Here is a 25,202-nt window from a genome sequence, read left to right on the forward strand (position 1 = left end):
GTGCCCGTTTTAAATCAAAAATATAAATTTATGTTCATGATGGCCAAACAAATTTTCTGTCAGCATAATTGTAATGGTTACAAGTGTGTGGTTTCTCTATTGGCTAAACAGGTTATAAATATAATTTAGTGACTTCACTGACCTTTGTCCAGTTGAAAATTTAATCACATATAAACCTTTGGATACACTACAGAACTTTTAAAATCCTAACCAATTATGAAAAGACTGGGTGTATTACACCAAGTGAGTGTTATGAATTTAGTTTTAATGAGTTTTAAAGATTGGGATCACACACAGAGAGAAAACTTGGATCACAGACAGACTCACACAAGAACACAAGCTCTCATGCTGCCTTCAAGAGCTGGTACAAACGAGCAGAGGAAAAATAAATTGCAGCTTTTGAAGTTTGCTGTAAGATTATAAAAAAGAGAACTTACAAGTGTGCACAACACATTTTGATTATGAGACAGTAAGGGCTCTGTAGGCTGAGGGAGTTGGAGCCGATGTGCTGAGCTGTCTATTTATACTAGAGTGAAACAAAAGTGGAGTGGTCCTTTTTGGTAATTTTCATTGGCTACTGACCGGTCCCTCCTTTGTGTATTTGAACAGTATACACAATATAGCCTCCAGAAACCAGCAGTGAATCATAGCATCTCTGACTCCCCCAGGTTAGAGTCTTCACCCCTCATACACCTCTGGTTTCTCTGTTTTGCACTGATTAGACCTGAGCGGTGCCGACTGGCCCAGACTCGGCCCAGCTGTGGATCGGGCCCATAGCTAAACCGGGAGAAAGTCGTGTAATGTGACCTGATCCTGACTCATCCTGAGCAGTGACTGAGCTTGGCTGTGTTTCACTCCTCTGTGCTCTCCTTGATCCTAACTGATGGCAATTTGTTCTGTTTGGCATGCAGCCGACACTGACTTGGACTTGGCATCTGCTCCCTTGTAAGAAAACAGATGTAAACGTGCTGCTTTCCTGTATAAAGTGACATACTGATGTATTGGCAAAGAGGTTTTAGACCAGAGTGGAAGTCCAATCATCATATATTACACTTCCTTATTCCAAACATTGGCAAGAGGGATAACAAAACATGATGGGATGATCATTTTGAAGTAAATCTTTGAATCTTATCAATATTCAACATTGAGTGGACTTAAGTCCACAGTGGAAGTAACTGCTGCACAAGGCCAGTTGGTATTCTATTATCACAGAAAGTAACATCCTAAAAAAGACCCTCCTTCTACTTGTCATTCTTGTACAAACAATTTTTAAGTTTGGCAGCGGGTCTGTGGAGAAACTCAAGTACAGACTATTTAGTTTTGCAACAAGCTCCTCAGATAATATAAAATAAACCCCAAACATATTCATCTTTGGATTCACATTCAAGAATGATACACACACACTTCAGTAACTTTTGTTCACACCAAAAGAACAAACAGGCACAAATACATAACAAACAAAAAAACACTGCTGTGAAAAATAAGAACAAACACTGTTACTTCCCATGTTTTGTGTATAGAATGTTCACTAAAGTATTTTTGAGTGTGTGTGTCACAAGAAACAAGCAACATGAAGTGTCTTGGTAAAGGTGCTGAGCCTCAGTGTTCCTTGGCGCAGGTCCTACAAGTCTCTGTGACTCCGACGGAGCAATGCAACACCGGTCTGCTGATGGTACAGAGCCCTGTTTACGTTGGGTTGAGCTCTGGTGAGAGTGAAGGCCGTAGCATCATGATTTACATCACTTTCATCCCGATCGACCAGTTGCTGAGCCCTCGTGCCAGGTGGATGGTGTTGTCATCCTTCATTGGATCACCATTTGCACAGGATAAAGGCAATCACTCAGGATAACTTTGTGTTGAATTGCAGTGAGCCTTCCCTCTGAGAGGACAAGTTGAAAAATGTTGAAAAAGTGAGGTGGACCACTGTACGGTTGCAGCATTCAGACCTGTGGAGCTCTCCTTGTGGTTTTCCAGAACATGGTGAAGGCTCAGTCATCACTTTTTTCCACCTCTCTGTAGGCCAGTGCTGATGGTGTCACATTGTAGATCCTATCATAGATCCTACTATAGTACTATATCAGGGCCTATGCCAAGGCGCACTGAAGCTTGTGATACACTCGAAATGTGCCTTTATGTTTTTCTCTGTAACCCATCTGTAGCCTGTGTATGTATTTATGAAAATGAAAAGGCAACAAGTCAAAGGAAAGTTAAGAAATAGGTCCACACCACATTGCATAAATATAGAAGAGTGCCCAAAACAAAAAGGAGAACAAATAAACAAACTGACGCTCATATAAAAGAGGAGAGTTAAATAAAGAAAAGTCACAGGAGATCTGTGCCACAGTGCTTGAGTAAATGGAGTTGGCACATTCAGAAGCTTTGATAAGCTCAGTTGTTCACAGTGAACCAAAGCGCTAAGCAACACAAGGTCTCATATGAGGGAGAAAAAACAAGAGTGAGCTTTTGTGTATAGTTGAGGAAAGGTGAAACAGGGACAAATAAGAAAGAAGTGAATAGAGGATTAAAAAAAAAAACTTAAGAAAAGATTTGCCAGGTTGCAAATCTAGTGTTTAGTCCTTTTAGAAAGCAGTAGAGACGGACTGTTTTTCTAGTGAGTCGAGCTGAGTCGCAGCGTGGTGGCAACACGCTGCAGGTGAATGCAGCCGACTCTCCTGAGGCTCTTTGGCTGAAGATTCCTGGGGATCAGAGGCGAGCAGCAACAGCTTTCTGAGTGGGGAGTTTTCCTCCTGGAAAAAGAGACACAGATAAACACACACACACACACACACACACACACACACACACACACACACACACACACACACACACACACACACACAGACAGTGGTATTGATGGATGTCACTGGCTACATATATCCTCACGTTACATTACCTAAGTGACCACACACACCTAAAACTAATAAGAGGTCTGAACTCATTCAGTCTGAAAGCTGATTCTTACCCAGAGTGTCTTCCAGTGAGTTCACCATCAGCCTGTTTACTTTCAGAGTCACATTGTCCGCTCTGGAGAGGAAGCAGTGAAACCCACAGTTACATTTTGCTCTGAAACAAGTGCATCTTTATGCTCACTGTGACAGCTGCAGTGAAGCTGTACACGTCGCTGCCTGCAAACACTTTCACAGTTCATTTAGTCCCGATATTTTTGTTCCACAACACAGAGAAGGCAGCTTGCACAAATGTACTGTAAGGTTGCAACTAATTAATAATTTGAATTAATTAATCGATTAATGTGCGAGTGCAAGTTCCATTCAGGGACACAAGGATGAAGAAAACCAACGTACACTTTGATTTTCCGTATGGCACCAAGTCTCAGCAGAGCCGCCAGAGCATTCTTCTGGAGGTCTGAAGACAGCAGCTCATAGTACCTCAGACTCCCTGGTGTACACACACACACACACACACACACACAGTTACCGCATTTTGTAGGGGGATGAGAGAAAACACTGGCACATATAATCAAAAAAGGGCCGAATGTGTGAGAGAAAACCTGCTAGGATGAGTCTGACGATGAACGTCCGGATAGCAGGGATAAACTGTTTCTCTGTCAAAGCCTCGGTGGCCTCCTCACACAGGTACCGACACACCACCTGGACACAAACACACACCCCTCACTGCTGATGACTGACTCTTCAGACTGGTGATGTGTGAATGTGCCCTCTTGAGGACAGCTACTGTAAAATACGCACATGCTGAAAAACCATGACATTCATCAAACTATTCCCTGCAGTGCATGCAAATGTATCTGCCTGTTTGGTTGTGTGTGTGTGTGTGTGTGTGTGTGTGTGTGTGTGTCTAACCTGGTATCCCTGCAGGAAGGGGTCCAGCATGGCAGTGAGGAAGTTCACTGTTTTTTGTCCACTGTCGGTCACCTGCATTTCCTGCTGGGACATCTGCAGCGCCCCAGTCTTCCCCAGCAGGTAGCAGGCCTCCTCAAAGTCCTACAGGCACATCAACGATGGAATTTACACAGAAGGAAACTAGAGGCCTGATTTATTAAGGATGTGCAGGGCTTTTTCATGCCCAAATGAGACAAGTAACACCTTGATTCACCAAGGTGCTGCCTTTTGGTTTGCACTGGTGAAACCAAAGAAAAGTGGCACCACTTAAAACTCTGTGTGGCCAGCTGCATATGTATTTTAGGGTGCTGCTATAGTACGACAAAAATATCTAATAATAAAAGGTGAGTATTTGCCTGTTATCGGGACGCAGAAGGCATTAAATTTATAAATGCATTTCCTTGTATGAAAGTTTTTTCTCCAGTGTGTGTTCCCACCAGCTTTGGCCGCGTTCTCAGTGTCCCTCTCCACTGGGACCATCACAGCTGAGGAGCAGCCTGTGACTGGTGGGTAAAGCTACGCCTGCGCTGCATTGTCCCCGGCTGCTGCCACCTGTTCTATTACTAAAAATGCGAAAAAAACGGGAACAATAGCTTGTGTTGCAAACACGTTAATTGACTTTAACACTGTTAATCTTTCAAAGTGGCTGTCTCTCGTGCCGAAAGCGATGCTGCTTTTTAGACATGTGGAAGGCAACTTTTCTAGCTGAAAATAATATACGGCAGGGCATTGAAATTAAATAAACTGCAGCAGCATTTATATCATCAGTCTTGGTAAATCACCCGCTAAATTAAATTATGAAATTGAGGTGACAGTATAGGTGACCCAGGATAGTGCTGTAATAATAAAAATATTCATTTTTGCTAAAATGTTTGATAAGAATCAATTCATCTTAGTGCCACATATTGCTTATGGTCTGATAATTACAGGTCAGAAGTTACAGATTTTGATATTGGGTCTGCTTGTTTGTAATTTGTGATTGTTCTTCCACAATATTCAAGGTGTAAATTATTTTCATGTGTGTTTATTGTGCCCATTAGAACCCAGCAAAATGTTGAGCTAGCCTGTGTCTGTCTGCGACAACACTTGAGGACTGAAAGGCTTATTTCACATACAATGCTGTATCAACACTATTTGTCACCTGCAGAGTTGCTCCGGGACAGAGGATAAACTCGTTGGACAACATGTTCCTCAGGAAGCTGAAACTGTTGTAGACTTCCTCTGGAAACAACAGAATGCAGGTTGGAGGAGAATCAGGAAACATCTTTCAACTACATAAAGCTGCATTAAGCAATATTATGTACATTTTCTTGGAACATCAATGATGCTTTGCAATGTGAGAGTCATCACTGTAAGTCTCCTTCCACTGTATCATTTATAGCCAGTCTGTTGTTATTTTGTTGTTTTAGCTTTCTAGATAGCTTGTTGTTCTAGCTTTCTAATTTCTAGATGTGGCCAGACAATAAGCTCCTCCTCTGCCCTCCTCTTCATCAACTTACTACTTCAATTTCATTCAAAGCTCCTCAGAAACTACGCATTACACAGATAGTAAGTGCAGCTTTAAGAGCAAGAATAAAGAAATAACAGAGTCACTGATCTAGCCTGTCTTGTGAAAGACGCCATCACTATCGTGACTCGACACTGTTGGCTGTCTGTTTGCTGCCGGCAACCAGATCTGAGCTCATGTCAACCATTTTGTGCTGGGAGCTGTGCCAAAGGAAACTTGACAGAGCAAACTTTAGCTCACTCTTAAGGTTTCTATGTATTCAGTATAATGTGGCAATGTAAATTATTAACGGCGCAAGACACTGTTAAGATTACATTTGTTTGTGATTTTTGGTCTTGAATGTACTCAATGTACCATCTACATGTATGCAGAATTTAACATCTTTGGTTAATAAGACATATTAAATATATTTTCTTTTCAAAACTGCTGTAATACCTTTCTCATTGGAAGCCTTATCTCAGGTCGCTTCAGTAGACCGTAATGTCCTCCATACCTCTGTTGCTTATCATTATCAGGTGATATATTTATATTTCCAAATATCAGGAACTTCAGGATCTCAGACAAGCAGCCTTGTTTTAAGCTTAGCGACAACGCATTTCTGAGTTTATTCACTGGAGTTGCGAAAGACTTATCCTGCATTATCCTTTCATTACTATGTGTCAAAGTACATTAACAATGCATTCTCTTTTTTAGTTTTATTATGAAAGTCAATGAGGAAATTAGAAAGAGTTGTCTGGACAGTGACTGGGTGATACTTTTCCTTCCAGTCACCAGCCTGTCTATCAAGACTCCCATCCCAACATGTTGTCAGCACATTTTTCATCTGACCAGCAGGTGAGCAGCACTTTGGGTCTTACCCTTCTTGGCGGATGTGGCAATGTGGATAGCCGAAGCCAGCAGTGCTGGCCGGAGGAAGACGTGCAGTGCCTGATTCCTGTAGGAGGTGCAGGACAGTACGACCACTGCCTGGTTCATGAGCTCCTCCTCTGTGATGGGGCTGCTGCACGGCTGCCGTGGCCCTGCTGGTTCAAGTGGAGGGAAAAACACAGACGGAAGTGACCGACACCATCAAGTGTTTGTTGCCTGGACTCCAAAACACATTTCTTATGTTGCTGATTGTATGGATTACTTTTCTTTTTTCTTTTGCCACTTTCCGTGGGGCTTTTGATTTTGAAAGCACAACAATCCTGTCAGTGGCTTCACCTTCTACTGCAAGTTCATCTGCAGATGACAGAGGAGGATTTATGTTGTTCTGAAGCCTCTTTTTCTTCATCTCAAGTTGGTCCATTTCCTCCTCTGTTGCTACATATCTGACCACATAAATTTCCTCTAATAAAGTTTAGATTGTACTTTTAAGTCTCATTTTAGCCTCTGCTTGCTAATACCTTCTGGAGGTACTAAGGTACCTCTAGAAGAGGTATTTAGGTGAAACCTATAAAGTTATGCGTGAAAAGTAGACGAAATAAACACACACCTTGTCCTCCCAACGCGAGCTGGACCCGGCCACCTGAGATTTTCACTAGATCTCGATGCAGGGAAAGACTGGATGATACCACCTCTGATGGAGCCATGTGGTCTGAGGGACAGAGAAAAAAAAATAGAGATGAAGTGGGATAATAAGTGAGGATGAGGAGGAAGAGGAAAATGCAGAAAAATGACAGGTGAAAGAGAGTCAACATCAAGAGTAGGAGAAGAGACTGGGGAGGAATAAGGGGAAACAAGAGGAGATGATGACAGGTGGTGGTCAGGGAGAAAAGAGGAAGTGATGAAGTGAAAGAGAACTGAGTAGGTAAGGAGGAAAAAGAAATTTAAAGAAAGAGAAAGATGCGGAAGCTGCATTTGAAGCTTGTCTAATCAACCATTCCTCAAAAGGAATATTTAAGAAACAATAAATTGAGGTATTAGGAAGGGCTAATAAGTGAATGCACAATAATTTGCATTTGCATATACACGGCAGGAAGAGCAATAATGAATCATTAAATTTAGACAGGTAAAGAGTGCATTATGACTTGTTAAGGATCCCAATCCTCAATATTTAGGATTTGGGACTTGACTTGAACTTGTGAGTCCTGACATATTCCACCAGCACATTAAAATGCTCCATTTGAAATTCAGCAGGGGCTGGCCTTTTGCAATAAGAATAAAGAGCCATAGGCATCAGTGCAGTAACACTGAGGGGCCGTTTACACGATTTTCACAAAGAACGGTAAACTTTTGTTGCGGTTTGGCCTTTCATTTACATGACAACTGCGTTTTAGGTGCTTGAAAACGCAAACTTTTGAAACCGGTTCTAGAGAGGAATTTTTTGATAACGCCACTCTCCCCGCCGCCGTGTAAACTGGCAATATGCAAATCTAGTGAAAACGATGATGACACGGCCCGCTTTGCGCATGACTATGACGTTTTCAGCCATGCGCAAACAGGAAACAATGGTGGACTATCAAGCTGTTTGTGCTTTGTACACAGGCACGCAGTGCTAATCTGTGGTGTTACATTGCAAAGTTACACTGCCACCTACTGGCCTGGCATGCACACTACAGCATTTTCAGTTGTTTTTGCAGATCCGTGTGTATGAGGATCATTCTCACAGCGTTATTGTATAAACATGGAACTTTTTAAAAAGGCAAACGAAAAAGTTTTCCGTTTTATCAGAACTGTTGACGTGTAAACGGGACCCGAGTGTGGACCCTACCAGGCCAGTTGAGGAAGGCCCCGTATTCACGGGAAAGGCCCCTGAGCCACACAGCTTGTTCAGTCAGCTCATCCAGCAGCAGCCCCTGGCTCTGGTTCTGGAGCAGCAGGGAGGCCAGAAGAACCCAAGGCTTCAGGACCATGTTCTCCTCCTGAGCTCGCACCAGACTGTAGGCCGAGTCATTAACAAAGCACTGCGTCTCATCGCTGGGCCTCCTGGGGATGTGTCTGCAAACAGGACATTCAGGATTAATGCATAATTCTGAATTTTCACTTTTTTCTGCACCTGTTGGAACAAACTTGTGAAGAACAAGATGTGAAATTATGTAGATGATGACTCCTTTCAATGTAGCATGTTGGGGTTGTCATTCATGAGACAAATGACTCGAGACAGAAGATGGCATTAAAACACAGAATAGAATTGACAGCTGGAATCAGTCTGTTTAGTTTCTATAGTTGTACAGCTCTAAATACCGTGAGATTTTGAAATACACTTTGTCATTTCTAACCACTGAGCTAGAATATATTTTTTACTTTACATTGAGGATGTTTAACAGTAGCTGTGTCACTGCCAGTGGAATTGCTTTCGGGAACCAATGAAGTAGCCTTCACATCACCTTGTGGCATACCTCCGTAAGTATCTGCAGTTAAACAGAGCCAATACATTCATGATACAATGGAACATACGTTAGGAGCATTTTGCTGCGTACCTTGGCATCAGGTTGAAATGGCAGCGGTTGACCTTGCCCTGGGCTAAACTTCTGACAGACACAGGCTGTCCGAAGTAGACATGGATGCTGCCGTAGTCTTCGCTAAGGACCTTTCTGGCTTTAAACAGACCCTGTGAAAGGACAGGCAGAGCAGATGACACATAGAATGAATTTAGCAGTCAAAGAGCCACCGGCTGCAGCTCCTGGTGTAACACAGCATAACAGGTTTCCTGCAGTTTGCTGACTTTTTCAAAACACAAAGGTCAATTTTAGGTACCAGTTCTTGTTGGTGTTGTTTATATTTTTTTACAGCTCGTTTGAAAGGCACATGTTTTTGTATGGTTGCAGTATTTACACTCATTTAGGAAATGTTGGAAAATGTGTTCTTAGAAGTAATAGAAAAATCATAAATCATTAACAACAAATCAATAAATACACTCCAATCTAGTAAACTAAACAAATTTCCATGATACCATATTTCCAAGAATGTTTTGTACATAAATCATTGAGTGACTCACTGAGGTGGACTCCTTGGGTTTGGGCACACCCAGGAGCTCCCTGGCATACAGCGTCTCCTCTAAGATCCTCTCATAACTGATACTGACTGGAACCAGGCTCACATCAAACACCTCCCCTTTAAAGAACGGGTCCATCACGATGTTCAACAGACCTGCGGAAGACAGAAAGACACAGATGACAAGCCAAGTCTGTTAAAGAGGACAGTTCTCCGGCCACACTATCCTCACCGAAGACAACAGCACCAATCCCGGTCGGGGTGTGACACAACCTGCATTTAGATGAAAATGCTTGTAAAATCCAACACATTTTTTTTTTTACATATTTGTCACAGAAAACCTCTGAGGCTTGACTGGTGGATTGTGAATGTTTATTATAGTTTGTTCACCATTGAAACTGAGTGGAACTAATCACTTGTTGTTTTTGTTGGTCTGGCTGACTTACCTAACTTAGGAGTCAAAGACTTGGAGGTTCGGCTCCTGGTCCCCTCTAGGAAAAATTCAACAGGTGCCATTCCATTCTGGAGTGAAATACCCAGAGACAAAACCACATAAATAAGGTTTTACCTCTTCTTCCATGTTAATGTACAAAAGGATAATCATTACATCCTACGAGTTCAGCTAAACGTCTGTTGTGAACATAAGGAATAGGTTCATGTGAAAGTAACATCTTGACTGGAGGGCCTCAAACTTTATGTCAGAGCACTACAATGTCAAATTAAATAAACTATTCAATATCAATAAATTAGATAACATAAAAATCTTTAATAAAAGTAGGATGGCGTAGAGTGGCATCCTCACCCTGAGCATGGTCTTGACATATTCAGAGAAAACAGTCCAATAGAGCTTGTCTCCACCAAATGACCGGCGGATAAAGAAAGCGCCGGACATTCGCAGCATCTCCCCAACAAACTTCATCCCCATGAAATCTGCAAGGAGAGTCAGTAACTTCATATATGAAAACGTGACATTCATAAACATTGGTAAGACATGATTTATATGGTGTTATCTGCTGCCTCAATGACAAAGTTTTCCTAAGGGGATAATTTAAGTTTGATCTGTCTCTGCTGAGAAAGAATGATGACACAGCTCAGGTCCTCTTCTGCCTTCTGCTGCTTTTTCATTCTGTTTGTCTTTTAAAGACTAAAAAAAACACTTCTTCACTGCTGGGCTGGCCTTTACTTGCCATTTTCTGTTATACATAAATAATTAAAGGTAAGCACTATTTGCTGTGAACTGAGCACCACAGAGTTGAGAGAGAGAGAGAGAGATAAGATATTCTACTCCAATAATATACTGCTCCTGGAAATTTAACTGAGAAGGGGTAAAATTACTGGTATGAAAAGATGACCTAAGAAAAAGTAGCATATTTAAAATGTGCTCAGAGTGTTGAAGGGACCATATCAGTGATTCTGAATGTTTGGCATTACAATTTACTTACATTTTGCATTGCAAGAAACCATTCTGCAAATCAAGCAGGGGTATTAAAGATTTCACAATTTAAAGTCAAAATCCCTCAATTTTTACATCCACCTTATAATGTTCTGTTTCTGTGGCTAACAAACTCGTCACCATTCATAAACCATAGGACTTATAAAACTAACCCTAACCCTAAAGCAAATGCTTCCACAGGAACTATTTACCAGCAGAGAGACCGTTTCACTGCACCAACTTTCAAGTCTTCAACACACAACAGTGCTGCTGCTTTTAGGAAAACTAATGTGGACGACTTTATTACGGTGATGGAGTACTGGTGTAAAGAAAGTTTGAAGTCTCTGAAATTTCATTTAACATTTAGATTTAGCAGAAATGTGAACCAGATACAATTTGTATATAGAATCACTTTTATGGTCCTTTGAAACACAATGTTAGCTTGTACAGCTTGTACAGTGTTTTATCTGTAACACAAAAACCAAGGACAAAGACCTTACTACTTAGGTACAACTACCTACTTCTTTTATTTTTTTGGCAACCAAGGAGTTAAATTTAATCCACCACAGGAATCATCAAACATGTCTCTGGGCTCTACGTTAAACGACTGAAATATACAACATAAATGCTGTTGTTCTGGCCAGTGCTCACCCATGCCAGCAGCGATGACAGGCAGCACCAGGTCGTAGGTGTACAGGATGTACGACATCAGCAGGAAGTCCATGTAACTCCTGTGGCTGGGCAGCAGGACCACAGGATGCTCCTGAATGGCCTGCTGGAGCTGTCATGCATTTCAGACAGAGGTGCCAGTTTTACACACAAACAGTAGCAGTTAGTCGTAGTTGATTTTGGTATCGTAGTGGAATGAATGGAAACAGTGGCTGGATAAAAAGGTAAGGAAAAATGATGTCGGAGTTCTAAAATACGACTGCTTGCTTTGGGAAAAGATGGACAGAAACGTAAATTATATACATTTTGTAGGTATTACACAAAATGAGCAAAATAACTGGTATGGTCCCTAGGGTTAGTAGAGTAACTGTGTGTGTGTAACATCTGTACACTCACTCTCTGGATGCCTTCTTCATTGACATGGATGCTCCTGAACAGAGCTTTGAAGGCCTTGCTGAGGGTGAAAGCAAAGAAGCGAACGGTGCTGAGCTGCTGGCGATGAGCCATTTCCTCCAAGATGGCTGACGCCTCCTCCTGGATGACATCAGCAGCCACGCCTGTCTCCTTGGACAGCTTGACAATTTGAAATAAATGGAAACCTTACATCAGACATGATATAGAAGATTTCTGAAAGCATAAGTTCAGATTTCCACTATGATGATTTTGTGCTTCAGAAAAATGGCAGGATAACACAAATTAACATAATTTTTCTAAACCTCCTGTCCAAAAATTGGATTTGTTGTAATAAAGTTTAGGGCTGCAACAATCAACAGTCATGGACCTCAGCAGTCGTCTCAGAAGGCTGGGGCTGGACCCGAATATTCAACTATTTGGATATTCCTTCTTTGGGTAGGTATCTGGTTTTCAATTTGGATGTTTTTTTTTTTTTTTTCTTTTTTTGTTGTTTGCATTAGTCTACTGCCCACTGGCTTAAACATCAAAGACTGTTTTATTTGTCATTTTTTACAAAAGTGAAATGTCAGGTTGCGACTTCTTTTTACAGTGTTGTGCTTCATGTGTTTCAGATCTGTAGGATGTTCACTTGCAGTGGATAAACGCTCTAAAATAAACTCGATAAAATCAAAACTATACGCAAAAATGATCATTCCTTTTGAATCATTGCAACCCCAATAGCTGTAATATTCATCACAATGTGACTTTTTTACCATATTGTTCAACCCCACATGCAACTCTTGTAATATTATCTATCTTATCTCTGTTCTAGTGATATGCAATATGTGCCATGAGGAGGGAAGAGAACTCCTCTACAGCAAAGCATTTCACAGAAACTGGCCGTCCTGTCTTATCCCTTAGATTTTGAGCTTTAGAACAAATACAAAGAGCCTATCAGGGTGGTAACATGGAGAGACACCTCTTATCTGAATGTTATTATTTTGATATCTTTTTTTTTATTATTTTGAATGTTATTATGTTGTTTTTAAGACTTTGCATCCATCAGGACCTACTGAAGATTGTTCCTGTCAGCTGTTTTTGTGATGTGTGCCCACTGTTTCCTGTGTTCCTACCAAGTTTGCTCTTGTCACAAGACTTAAGGGTCACGTGACACGGGTGTGTGCCTTCCAACAGACACACTGATGATTGTTTATGCTCAAACCTTTCTGTTAGTGCTATTTTCTGATTGTTTGCTTTTGCACTATTTTTCACATATGAGCTCTTTTAGAATCAGTGGGCACTCCCTCTTTTAGTCTGTGTGCGAATTTCTTATTCCTTTTCAAGGGATTTCTCATGGCTGACTCAGCTGTCAAGTTGTTCAGTTTATGAATCATGATGAACTTGAACAAAGTAAGAAATCAGCAGAAATTTCTGTCCCAAATAGATATGTACTGCAATTCTTATGTATTGCCATTCTAGTCAAGTATTGCAATGTGATATTACAAATTTAACTGCATTTTTTGTTTTCTGAATTATTCTCTAGTTTGTGGTTGAAAAGTTTCGTGATGTTGTGATTATTCAAAAGGTCACAACATGTTATTTTCGACAGTAATGTAAACTTTCAAGAAATGGTCTGACTACAGTGAAATGGCTCCTATGGACACTAACATCATCACATATTAATCAAATGTGGCTCATTGAATCCACAGGAGTCTCAGCTTTCCAGTCAAAGCCAATTGATGCATTCAGGCCCCAGTCTGCACAAACACACCATTTTACAACAGGCCACAAGAACACATGTGGACTGCAGGGTTTGTGGCCCAAACTGCATGGGATTAGCAGAAGGTGGGCATGTCTGCAAAGGGGAGAGCCGTGGCTGCCCAGAGAACCCATTTTCATTCAGAGATCTGGAGGTCAGAGGTCTAGACATGACATGACATGCTTGGCCCAAACAGATTTCTTAGCTTGTCTAGTTTCATATGAAAGCAATATCATAACTTTAAATTGATTCATTGTGATACTAAAGTGAATCGATTTTTCTCCCCACCCCCTCTGATTTACCTGATCCACGACATAGTGCAGCTGATCAGACTGCAGCACGGTGGTCTTGAGCAGGCTGGCTGCATTGGGAGTTACTCCTTTGTAAACCACAGGCGTGTAACATTTGAGAGCATATCTCAGGTCGCTGGAGTTCCTCCTCTCCTCCAAAATATCCTCAAAGTCATCTCTCTTCTTCAGCATGGGGTCCCTGTGCTGGAATAAGGAGGACATGCAGTGGGAGTCAGTGGCAGGGGTGCAGGAGAACTACTGGCATGACAGACCAGGTTACACAGCTCAATGACTGGAAAACAACAACAGCAAAAAACAAAGAAACATGGCACTGGCATAAACACAGTTATACATTCTTAATACCTCCAAAAACATAACCTAACACACCTGCTGTCTTGTATGAAGGCAAAGTCAGTTAAAAACCTGTTAGTTAAATGTGTTTTGCCTCGCAGAAGAAGGAAGTATCTCATTTAGTACAACTTCCATGAAACAGTCAGTGCCATTCTTAATTTGGGTTAGTTTTCTGAATTGAGTTTCAGAAAATAAAGTCTCCACAGAAGAGTCAAATGAAGGGAATATGTTTGTCTACAATATCTGTTCTGTTGTGAAAGTTGCACTGTAGATGCTTTTATCTTGGCTTTCATGCAGCTGAATGAAAAGTCAAATGTCAAAAGGTGGGCAGGACAGCTGCGCTCGGCTAGCTTAGCTTAGCCGCCTGGCTCGCGCTGCACAGCCTTACCTACCGAGTACGGAGGTTTGGCGGCCATTCTTCAGCACGGCTTGTAAACTCATAGACGCCGCATTCAACGCAGATACCCGTGCAAAAGATGTCTCCCTGTTTAACTACTTCATTTACCAGCTGTGGAGGAGAACAGCATTCGTCTATACTTCACATGGGTGGTGTCAAATATGGCATTTCCGTGTTTTCACCACAACGTACGAAAGCCGCGAGGGGCCAAGCCGAACTCTCGCAATACACGTGGATTCACGTTTGTTGTCATTTCGCACCTTGATGTTCATGCGAGGAGGTTTTACTGTAACATAGGTTGAGTTTAAGTGTTTTGGTTTTGTCAGACACATAATATGAACACCGAGGCCAGCGGGTCAGGAGAGAATGATCCGTATTTGCTCGACCAGGTCCTGACGGAGCTGTACGACTTTGGTAAGAGCTGGTTAGCTTAGCAGGCTAACTGTTTGCAAGCTAACCACCAAGTATAGTCTTGTACATACTCTTTAGGACGTTACAGACGAAATCATACTAAAACTACCCTGAGCTGAGTCAGTTTGAACAGGTAGGCTCATAAAGAAGTCAAGATAAACTCAGTGTTTCGTCTGTAGTAAAATGGCTCTGCCTGTAAGAGTAACACCACAGTAAGGCTGGATAGATAGGTGCTGCAGTGTTTACTGTTTTTAGTATGGATGGTGACTGTTGTCATAGTTTTCTCCTTTCACTTTTTCCTGGCGTCATCACATGATAATCTCAGCTTCATCAAGGCTCTGGGAGTGTTTCAGCTTTTGATTTGACTTTTACAAGAACCAGACTCCATTCATTAAGTTAATTTGAGAACTGATGAAGCAAGATAACTATAAAGCCTAGAATGACAAATCGATTCGGACACTGGCTGCTGTTTCTTTGTGTTTGTAACTTCTGACAAGGCCAGCATGTTCAGCTGAAGTTACAGGGACTGGAGTCAGATGTGGTTTGATTTCAACAGCAAAATCTTAAACATGACAGGATGACAAGAACTGCCAGCTCCTGACTTGTAATCTGTGAATGTGAAACCAAACAAGCCAAATTCAATGAAGTGAAGTTTTCACTCAGGTTCTGTTCACAAGGAGGAAAAAAAAATCCACACCAAATGTAGCTCATGCAACACTATGCCAGTCTCTGGAATTACAATTATTTGGCAGAATATCAGAGAAATACTGTGAATACGGTGATTGTAAATGTCTATTTTCCTTTTATTTTAACCAGATTGTTTTAACAACATTGCATTGCATTTCAGATTAATTTGCACTTGTATATCTTTTTTTCCAACTAAATTATCAGTTTTTACTTGTTACTGTGTTTATTTAATTTTATGTAAAGTAAGTGTCATAGCAGCCTTGGCTTAATATTTTAAATGGCCGTTCTGACCTGGGGTGCAAATGGCAAATAAGACCTTGAACCTTGCTGTCTGTAAGCATGCTGTTTCTTGCACTGCACAGGTGATGGACCAGCCTCGAAAAAGAAAGTCAAGTCTCAGAAGAGAAAAAAACGGAAGCGATGTGAGGAAGAGGAGGAGGATGAGATCTTTGCTGCTGAAGACACCTGCTGTGACGCTGAAGCCAGCAGAGCAGAGCGTCCAGCCAGTGTGGACCTGAAAGAGAAACCGAAGGCAGAGCAAACAGGTAGCAGGCCAGGACATCATCACACCGGTTAATTAAATACTACATTTATTAGGTCAGAAACACAAAGGCAACATTTTCAGTCCACCTATATTCATACAAGCAGTGTTTTGAACATTGTAACATTTTAAAATTAGTTTTAGGCATTTATATAATTTGTTTCCCCTAATTAAAAGGCCACACAACGTACAGTGTTGATACAAGGCAACTTTTTCATGTTCCAACCATCAAGGTGACTTTAAGGCATTAAGGCATTAAAGCACCGACCCCATTTGTGGTGATTTTGTCCTGGGAACCCTGATATGAAAATAAAGATATTTTGGTTTGTGTTAAATTGTTTTAGTCCTTTGAAACCTGAGCAAATTGAATTTGTGCTCGTCAGAGATACTATAATGAAAGCTACAAGACGTTAAAACAGTTCAGATAGTATTTTATTATGACAAGTAATTTGTTTCAGTGGCACAAACAAGCAAATAAGAAAACACAGGGAAAACATGGGTATCACACAGAAGCAAAAAGCAGTTTTTAAATGTGACAGCAATTATTTGATGTATATCAAAATAATTATTGATCACGACTGAATTAATGCATTTTATTGTATTGGATCATATCCTCAAGCCCTACCCGCAGATATTTTTTTTCAATATCTCCTCATCCCTGTGCTCCCCTCCTCTCCTCCATGTTGTCCTTTCCTCAGGTTTAAGTGTTACACACACGGCCCAGGTAGAGGTGGTGACGTTCCAAGACCCCACCAAGAAACCCAAGACAAAGCAGATGCCGGCTGCTAATAAAATCACTGTAGGTCTATGCCCTTTCATCCCTCAGTCACTCCATGTCAGTGTTTGTTTTGGAAGTGTTGCCTGGTGAGCTGGCGCTGCCTCTGGGACAGTTTTTGCAGGCTGACACATGACAGCTCCTGTGTGAAACCGATACAGATGCAGTTGCTGTATTTGCCCTGCAGTCTGGCATCACCTCTGGGCAAAAAGCCACAGCAGACCTCTCCCTGACTGAATTCATGTCATTGCACTGTCAAGTCACCTTGTGCCGGGTGTTTGTTTCACTGATCAAACAGTGGTCAGACTGTTCAGCACACAAGTGAACTGAAATTTCTTTTACACCAGTAGAACTTCATCCATTTGAATAATTTTGCCTCTTAAATTACATCACATCTCAGTCAATTTTCCAAGTCAAAGCTGTTTTCATCTTTGCAAATGTGGCAGTAAAATCAGCACTTCATTTACGTAGCGGTGTACTAAGCTGAGACAGTAGGCAGTTTTGAAAAATGTATGTAACGGGATTAAATTATCATTAAGGTAAGGTCATTTATTTTTCAAAGTGTCATGCATGGAGTTATGAATGTTTAAAACACTGCACGTTAGGATCTTCCCTTTAAGTTTTTATTTTGAGTTTTACTATTGAACTTAACGCCATGTGACTGTTTTGGTGCTGTCAGCTGTTAGTCGCTTGTGTTTTTTCCTGTCGTCACAGTGTGGTCTCTTTCCTTTCCTCTGTCCTTGTCTCCTCTGCTCGGTGCCGTCTTCACCTCAAGCCCCCTCAGGTCCAGGAGAAAAGCCACAGGAACCAGCCAGAAGAGCTCAGTTTGGAAAAGGTGACAATTTTAACATTTCCAATAAAATTCAGCTCCGGTTCTGTTTGAAGGTGTAGTAACGGTGTGATCTCCTGATTGACAAGATGCACTTGAGCCACAACAACAGCTCAACATGTTGAAGAGCACAGCAAGCTGAGCATCAGTTTGACTGGTTGCTCTTATGGTTGTGTCGCATCACCGTGCATAACCTTGTGGAAATAAATGACTTTTTTTTTTTGTCTGTAATGACATTTTAGTGTGTTTTTTTTTTTTTTTTTGTAAATCCAGGCAACAAAGGCTCTGCCATGTGTCCAAAGGATAAAACTGTTTGACGGCTAAAAGATGTGGTGAAGCAGTGGAATCATCACTTATGACCTTCATCAGTTTATCAATGTCAACCATCTGATCATGCTTGGTGGCCCATAGATTGGTTGTAATTAATGTAATTGCCCGTGGCCTCATTTCCTCCCTATGTAATTTGTGTGTGTGTGTGTGTGTGTGTGTGTGTGTGTGTCAGGCTCGTCTGGAGGTCCATCGATTTGGTATAACGGGCTATAAGAAGGAGCAGCAGCGTGTTTTTGAACAGGAGAGAGCGATCATGCTGGGGGCCAGAGTAAGCTAAACCTTTGTACACACACTCGATTCAAGGGGCTGATGATCTTCTTTGTTTTTTGTTTACAGAAAACTGTAGTTTTTGAATTAATTTCTCTGGGACGGCACGCCCCCGTACACAACTGGGTCAAAATTACTTCTGTTTCACACCTCAAAGTCCTCTTGCAGTAATGAGTTTCTGTTGGCTGAAAATGCAGATTTGGATGAATTATTCTGTCTCAATCACAGCCTCCAAAGAAAGACTATGTCAACTACAAGGTGCTACAACAGCAGATCAAAGAGAAGAAGCAGAAAGCGAAGGAGGAGGTTCAGACGGTAACTTCTCCACTTTCAGCCGCTCTCGGTTGTAATGCCTTGACCAGGTTTACATCTTGTCATCATATGCTCAGCAGAGTTTTACAAACAGGCCCTCTGCTCTCTATCTGTTTGGGATATTTAATCCTAGTTCAAGAAAACTGCCCCACTGTATTTATGATTCATGTATCTTGGTCAGTTTGAGTAACTGATCTTGTTATTGAATCTAATCCACATCCTTACTTTCTAGGACCTGAAAAAAAAGAAGAAGCAGAACAAGCCGAGGTAGGTCAGAGCAAACCTCTGTGTGTACCTCTGCTCTCTTCTGTCCAGGATTTAATTTCGATGAAGAGAGGAGGCTCATCGAGTAAGGACGCAGCTCAGCTATAATATCATTGTCACATTTAGTCTGAGGCACTGATCTGACTATGACTTCATAATCAATGAAATAGTAAAATCAGCCCCTTTTTGTTGTTGTATATCTGACCATTTTGTTTTTATATTCATTGTATGTTACCATTTTTATGTCATATGTAGTGTTATTTTACAGAGTTACTCACTGATCTTTACATTTGGCTTGTTTTGTCTTTTTGTGTTATTGATACAGTTTAATTTTAATCATTGCTTGTTTTTATTGTTTCTGTTTTTGCATGGACCCCAGGGAGATTAGTGACCATTTTCTGGAAACTGATGGGGATCCAAATAAAGAATAAAGAATAAAGAACACATTTTTTTATAATGGCCCTCTAAAAGAAGCACCAGTTAGTAGGTTTGAGACACTTGCAGGAGCTCTGTCTTAAAATTCTGGTCAAAATGGGAACTCAAAATTTGCACCAAAATCTAGAAAATGAGTTTCAGTTTCAGCCCTAATGAGTTTTGTGTCCGTGATATCCTGCCGCCTGGTTTTGCCCTGACTTCTGAATTCTCCTGCTTTGTTTTTTCTTCCCTGGCTCATTCTTTCCTCCAGGGCCAAGAAGACCTCCTCTGGCTCCGGCTTGGGCCCCTCAGGTCAGGTGGGACGCTTCAAGAACGGCATGCTGATCCTCAGTTCCAAGGAGATCCAGAAAATCAAAGGCTCTCGCGGCAGCAAATAGGTGTGTATGTTTCTGCGCACATTCTTGTTCTTGCACTCATCCCCAAAGGTATAGAGTCATGACGAAGATTTCTGAAGGAGATTTTGCTGGTCCTCACGCCTACAAGGGCCTAGTTTTGTTTAATTCTTATTGTAGAGATAATTGTAGCCAATGAAAGGTAATATAAGTGTGTTTTTATGTTTGTTAGGTTTGCAGTTAAATCTTGGAGTGGAAAAACAGACCAGAAGAAAGACGCAAGAACGGGAGATGAAAGAAGAGGATCAGCGTCCGAGGGCCGGTAGCTCACTGCACTGTCAAGACTTGGCTGGCATGCAGACATATTGGAGAGGAATAACAGGAATTGTGAACATTTTTGCCTGAGTCATTGCACTCACAACATTCACTGTGGCACCACTTTGCAGCCACACCTCTCACAGTGGAATATTGAACGCTGTTGACTGCTGAGATCACCGAGTCAAGACTCAGTTCATCACTCTCCAAACCGGACTCGAGCATCGTCACAGTGGCAGGACTGTCAGAGCAAGAAACCAGAGTCACCATCAGATCATATTCCATCACAGTTTATTCATCTTGTTTTATAAATGAACAAAAAAATTACATTTTTGTTGTTCTGTTTTATGCTGTAAAGTTCTTTAAATTACGCAATTACAATGCATTTTTCATATACAAACCACATAGTCGTACAAAACATTTACATCTTGGCAGGTAGGGAGGAAAGCAGTTGGCTCATAACCGAGGGGATAGTTGGAATGATCAAAAGAAAAAAAAAAAAAAAAGCTGAAAAACACCCGCAAGAGAAGTCCTGACTGTTGCAAAATGTTTTCATGGAGAAAAATGCACATAAACACTCTGAAGTAACCATGGGAAAGCACTTCAGGACTGAGGTGGTTTGTGGTTTAGCTAAAGTAGTGAAGCGTTTCTCTCTCACATGGTGCTGTTTGCTCCATGTAGCTCCAGCCATCTTGTAGATGTAAACATGGCAGACTCTAAAAGAAGCCTTTTTGTCTGGAATTTGATATTGGATTTGAAGCAGCTCACGGTGTTCAGGACCCGTGATCTGGCAGTGTGCGGCTGGGTCAAGCTCACAGATCCTCCCAGTGCTTTCCTCCTGAAAAAAGGTTTACACTTGAAGCAGTTTCTGTTTACATACAAAACAACATGAAGTCATGCATATCCAACATGTCCCAAGCTGATTTTGTACCCTGCGTTTAGCAGCAAACTTCAACTGTCAACCATAGAAATTATATAGCATCAGGGTTACGAGATGTTTCCTTTAGGTGCTAAGGGGAGGTTGGGATGTTGTCGGGATTTCCCCTTTAGCCAGTTTGCTTGTGTTTTGTATGTGTTGGGAGAAACTGGTTCAAATTCTGGCTTTTACACCTATGCTGCATTCAGGGAAAGAAGGGTACACGTTTTCTACTGCTGCAAAGGACCATTCAGGTCCATTTTTAGATGGTTAGAAAGTACCATTCATGCAAGATTTCAGGTGGCAAACATAATTTGGGTATGCACTGCAGCAGCTCTGTCCACTTAAATTCTGAGGAAAGCATCGTCAAGACAATGATATGTCCGTGTTAAATTTCATCACTTTGCATTTGGCGATCACCACTCTCACAAGCTGTGGCAGGACACAACAACAATGCAGCAAAATGTGCAATTGCTAATTTCAGGTATGTTAAGTGTGTGAAATTTACAGTCATGGCATCTTGTTTCTTTTTCTTGTTTTTCCCACATGGTGTGAACGCAGCATACGGTGGGGGGAAGCCAGTCGGCCGTGTCACACTGTGATCTAGACTGAGCTCTGCTGAAACAAAATCAGATAAACACACATCATCTGCCCCCTCACCTCTTCAGAAATGGCCAAGTCGGAACAGATGTCTCTTAAAACAGACACCGACAACAGGAGAGGTAGAACAAAAACTTTACATAGCTTTAAATAACTTAAGTCAAGTACCACAGCCTGTACAGAATTCACTTCGCTCTCTTCAAATGAGGAACGACAGACCAAAAATATCCACAATAACTGCTGTTGTCTGGGGGAGAGGGCTTGTAGGACACACTAATTAGTCATTCAGTTTATTAGTGCGAGCATTAGTACTTTTCTAATTCTGTATTAGTCATCAGCTACTTTTTAGCTCCTCATTTTGTGACCTTACTCTACACACTATAAACTATTAGGAGTTTTCTCAGGAAGCCCATAATTAATACCTTTTAACAGTTAGTGAGTAGTAACGCCTGAATGAAACCCTTTATATCATTTGCTAAGTGTGGAGCCCTTAAGTAACTAAATACACACAGGTACTTAGTCTCCTGTGCTAAGCCTTAATCATCTTTATTCATGTCTAAATAAACACAGAGGTATAGATGTTAACTGTTCACAGTTAAATACAAACAAGTCGTTATTAGTCTGAATTTGGTCCCTATTCTAAAGTACATTCTTGTTCCAACCTAAATAATCACTCATATGTTTTTTGTATTCATACCATTTCCTTATGAATTAAATTATAGTGAAATTCAAGCATTTTCCTGAGGACGCCCCGGAAACACCTAAAGGACCACTGGGGGTCCCTAGACCCCACTTTGAAACCCACTGATACAGGAAACCTGTGTGTGTTAGTAAATGTTTATTGTCAGTATTAGGTTGGACCAAGAACGAATGGGGACCAAATTCTGAGTAATAAAGACTTACTTGGATACTGTGTTTAGTTAGATATGAATAACAATAATTAGCACAGGGGAGTAACTGTTGTTGTGTAATTAGTTCCTTACTGGCTCCATAGTGAGGAAATGATCTAACAGGTTTCATTCAGGTGTAACTACTCACTTACTGTTAGGAAACATTAATTATGGGTTTATTAAGAATAAGCTCCATATAGTTTATAGTGTGTAGAATAAGGCATGCAAAATGAGGAGCTAGTTAAATAATGACAGCAGTACTTAAAAAAAAAAAAAAAAAAAAAACATTGCTCACACTAATAACCAGCTAATTCATGGCTAATAAGTGTGCCCTAAAATAAAATGTTACTGACTCGCTGATTCAGAAAGAAATCCCTTTGTCTTTCATTTATTGTCGGTCACATGGTCGGCCTATATTCAAAGTTTCCACTGAAGTGAGAATAAAAAGTTTAAAGATATGGTGGGTGAGATGTAGGCTAAGTGATGACTGCAATCGTAACATCACACATCGTCATAATAAAATCACTGGCAGGTAATGAGTAAAGCATCTTTAAACAAAAAAAGTCGGGCATGGTGAAATGTAAGTCACTGATGTTTTCCCCCCGACTGAGTGGCTGATTGAAACGTAAATATCCTGTCGTGCCCACATTCGGACAGCAGGGGGCGAGCGGTCGTCGCGGTTGGCTTTCACTTTGACACATTGCAAGGACAACAGTACAGTCACTATTTACAGTACAGCTTCAGATAGTTCGTAAACTTTTTCAGTGCTTTATCCATGCTTAATATCACACGTCATAATCAGTAGCTTGCATATCCATATCTACAGTTTGTGGATCAACATCATCATCATCATCATCATCATGCACACATGACCTTGTACAGCGGTCTGCCTATACTTCTAACTGCTTTGTCTCACACACACGCACACACACCTTCACCTTTATAGGGAATAGAAATATCTCAATAGAGTAATAAAATTCAGTGATAAATTAAGTTTAAATAGGTTTAAATTAATTTAAAAAAGCTCCATTCTCTGCTGTATTTAGATGAGTGGCTTGACAAAATATACATGGGAATGTTAATAATATTTTCTTATATCCTAAGTCACAGTGGTCTGGCTGACATCTGAAGCTAATGTCCTCTACAGGCTGCCGCATCCACGTCCCGATCAGACAGTAAGCATGGCGGTAAATCTGCTGACTCATGGCGTGGTTTCACCTGACTCGACTTTAAGTTCATTACTCAGAGATGAAAGGTGCCCGAGAGACACTGAGGGAAGAGAATGCAATAAAGTTGCTATGAGACAGCCCTACTTTTCTCTACGCCTCTGATCCACTATAATAACTATATTAGTGATGCAACTCTTAAGAGGAAAAATAAAATTGGGCTCAGTTTTCTTGACATTTTCACATTCAGTTCTCGAGGTGAATATATTTCTTTGTGAGACAGTTTGTACAGAGCCTGGCAGTGGCTGCAAAATCTGCTGGGGCCATTATTTGCCATATCGAGGATGCAAGATGCTGTTGTGCTCTGGGTGGTTAGTGTGAGCAGCGACAGCCACCATGGCTGTACAGATTAAGTCCATCAACAGAAAATCCAAGTCCCGCCCATGGGATTTGATTGACAGGTGATATCTGGGCAGCACAGAGCAGAAACACCATGGTGATGAGCACCAAAGGCACCAGGATGACGAGGCTCTTGCAGATTACCACTTTAAGACCGGGCTGCATGAAAAAGGATTCATTTAAACTGAAACTAATCCTGGTTTGGAACTTATGTGATTTAAAATCAATTAAATAAATAGTTAAAACCAGATGGTGATGCTTACTGATCAAAAACGACCATTTCAGCCTGAAAAAGACCAACTCACCTGCTGTCATAAACAGCTAAGTAGAAAAGAGTAAAATGATGTTATTCTGATTCTAAAGCACACAGTGTAAACTTGTCATTAGTGCACAGCAAACAGTGTGCCATGCTACTATATCGTAAACAGCACAGTGGTTAGTCTACTCAGTCATCATGGCTCAGCAGAGAAGTTCAAATTTCTCATCATTTAATAAAAAGCTTTTGGCTCAATTAATAGAGCAGTAGATTATAAAAATGATAGAAGAAATTACAGGAAAAAAAATAGACAACAGCACTGGAAAGCACCTTTTTTTCTTCCTTGCTGAAGCAATATCTCGAGAGCATCATAACATTTTTTTTTTTTTTTTTGGTTTGAGTCTGTCATAACTTACTTTGATGACCTACATAATTTTGCTCAATCAGCTTAAAAAATGCGTCAGTTTTAATAAAAGTTCGACTTTCTCAAGTGTCAGTTGAAAGTTAATAGCAGCAGGATTAAATTTAATCTGGGTTTAGATTAGAGAGGTTTAATTTAATCCTTTATTTTAAACCAGGTTTAAAGTTTGGTGCATCATAACTTAGTGGTAAACCATGATTTAATCTGGTTTAAAGGTGAATCCTTGTTGGTGCAGCCCAGCTTAATGCTCTTTGTTTCCCTGCAGGCGCTCACCGCCAGGCTCTGGAGATTTGTCTGTTTTGTAGAAATGAAGTGATTTAAACCTCTCAGCTTGCCCTCTTGTGGTCAGCCTATGTAAACTTTGACAACAGCCCTAAACAATCTTTGTGTCACTGTGCATGAGCTAGAGATTTGATCATAAGGGGAGCTTGGCTGACCTAAAATGGCTGTCAGAGTCCCGCCTGAGGCAGGAGGCCGCTTCTCCTT

General features: G+C 41.0%; 2 protein-coding genes across 3 annotated transcripts; one reads left to right on the forward strand and one right to left on the reverse strand.

The window, feature by feature from the left end:
- Positions 1 to 244: 244 nt before the first annotated feature.
- Positions 245 to 14,730, reverse strand: gnpat (glyceronephosphate O-acyltransferase). 2 transcript variants are annotated; one of them, XM_030047058.1, is made up of 17 exons: positions 14,566 to 14,730; positions 13,835 to 14,026; positions 11,777 to 11,953; positions 11,363 to 11,492; positions 10,082 to 10,209; positions 9,726 to 9,801; positions 9,284 to 9,435; positions 8,766 to 8,896; positions 8,057 to 8,283; positions 6,839 to 6,940; positions 6,222 to 6,383; positions 4,999 to 5,078; positions 3,819 to 3,959; positions 3,509 to 3,608; positions 3,303 to 3,396; positions 2,963 to 3,024; positions 245 to 2,747 (listed from the first exon to the last, which is right to left on the reverse strand). In XM_030047058.1, the coding sequence occupies exons 1-17, from the start codon at positions 14,587 to 14,589 to the stop codon at positions 2,704 to 2,706; spliced, it is 2,022 nt and encodes a 673-aa protein (XP_029902918.1). In that variant the 5' UTR covers positions 14,590 to 14,730; the 3' UTR covers positions 245 to 2,703. The 2 variants fall into 2 exon arrangements, with proteins under 2 accessions (XP_029902918.1, XP_029902917.1); XM_030047057.1 differs by having other exon boundaries at positions 6,222 to 6,386.
- A 6-nt stretch (positions 14,731 to 14,736) lies between these two features.
- On the forward strand, positions 14,737 to 20,625 carry fsaf1 (40S small subunit processome assembly factor 1). The gene is made up of 9 exons (XM_030047059.1): positions 14,737 to 14,984; positions 16,031 to 16,213; positions 16,908 to 17,008; positions 17,760 to 17,819; positions 18,316 to 18,411; positions 18,639 to 18,725; positions 18,955 to 18,989; positions 19,672 to 19,798; positions 19,986 to 20,625. The coding sequence occupies exons 1-8, from the start codon at positions 14,906 to 14,908 to the stop codon at positions 19,796 to 19,798; spliced, it is 768 nt and encodes a 255-aa protein (XP_029902919.1). The 5' UTR covers positions 14,737 to 14,905; the 3' UTR covers positions 19,986 to 20,625.
- The last annotated feature ends 4,577 nt before the right edge of the window (positions 20,626 to 25,202 follow it).

Source organism: Myripristis murdjan, chromosome 24 (assembly GCF_902150065.1).
Source record: "Myripristis murdjan chromosome 24, fMyrMur1.1, whole genome shotgun sequence".
Taxonomy (NCBI): domain Eukaryota; kingdom Metazoa; phylum Chordata; class Actinopteri; order Holocentriformes; family Holocentridae; genus Myripristis; species Myripristis murdjan.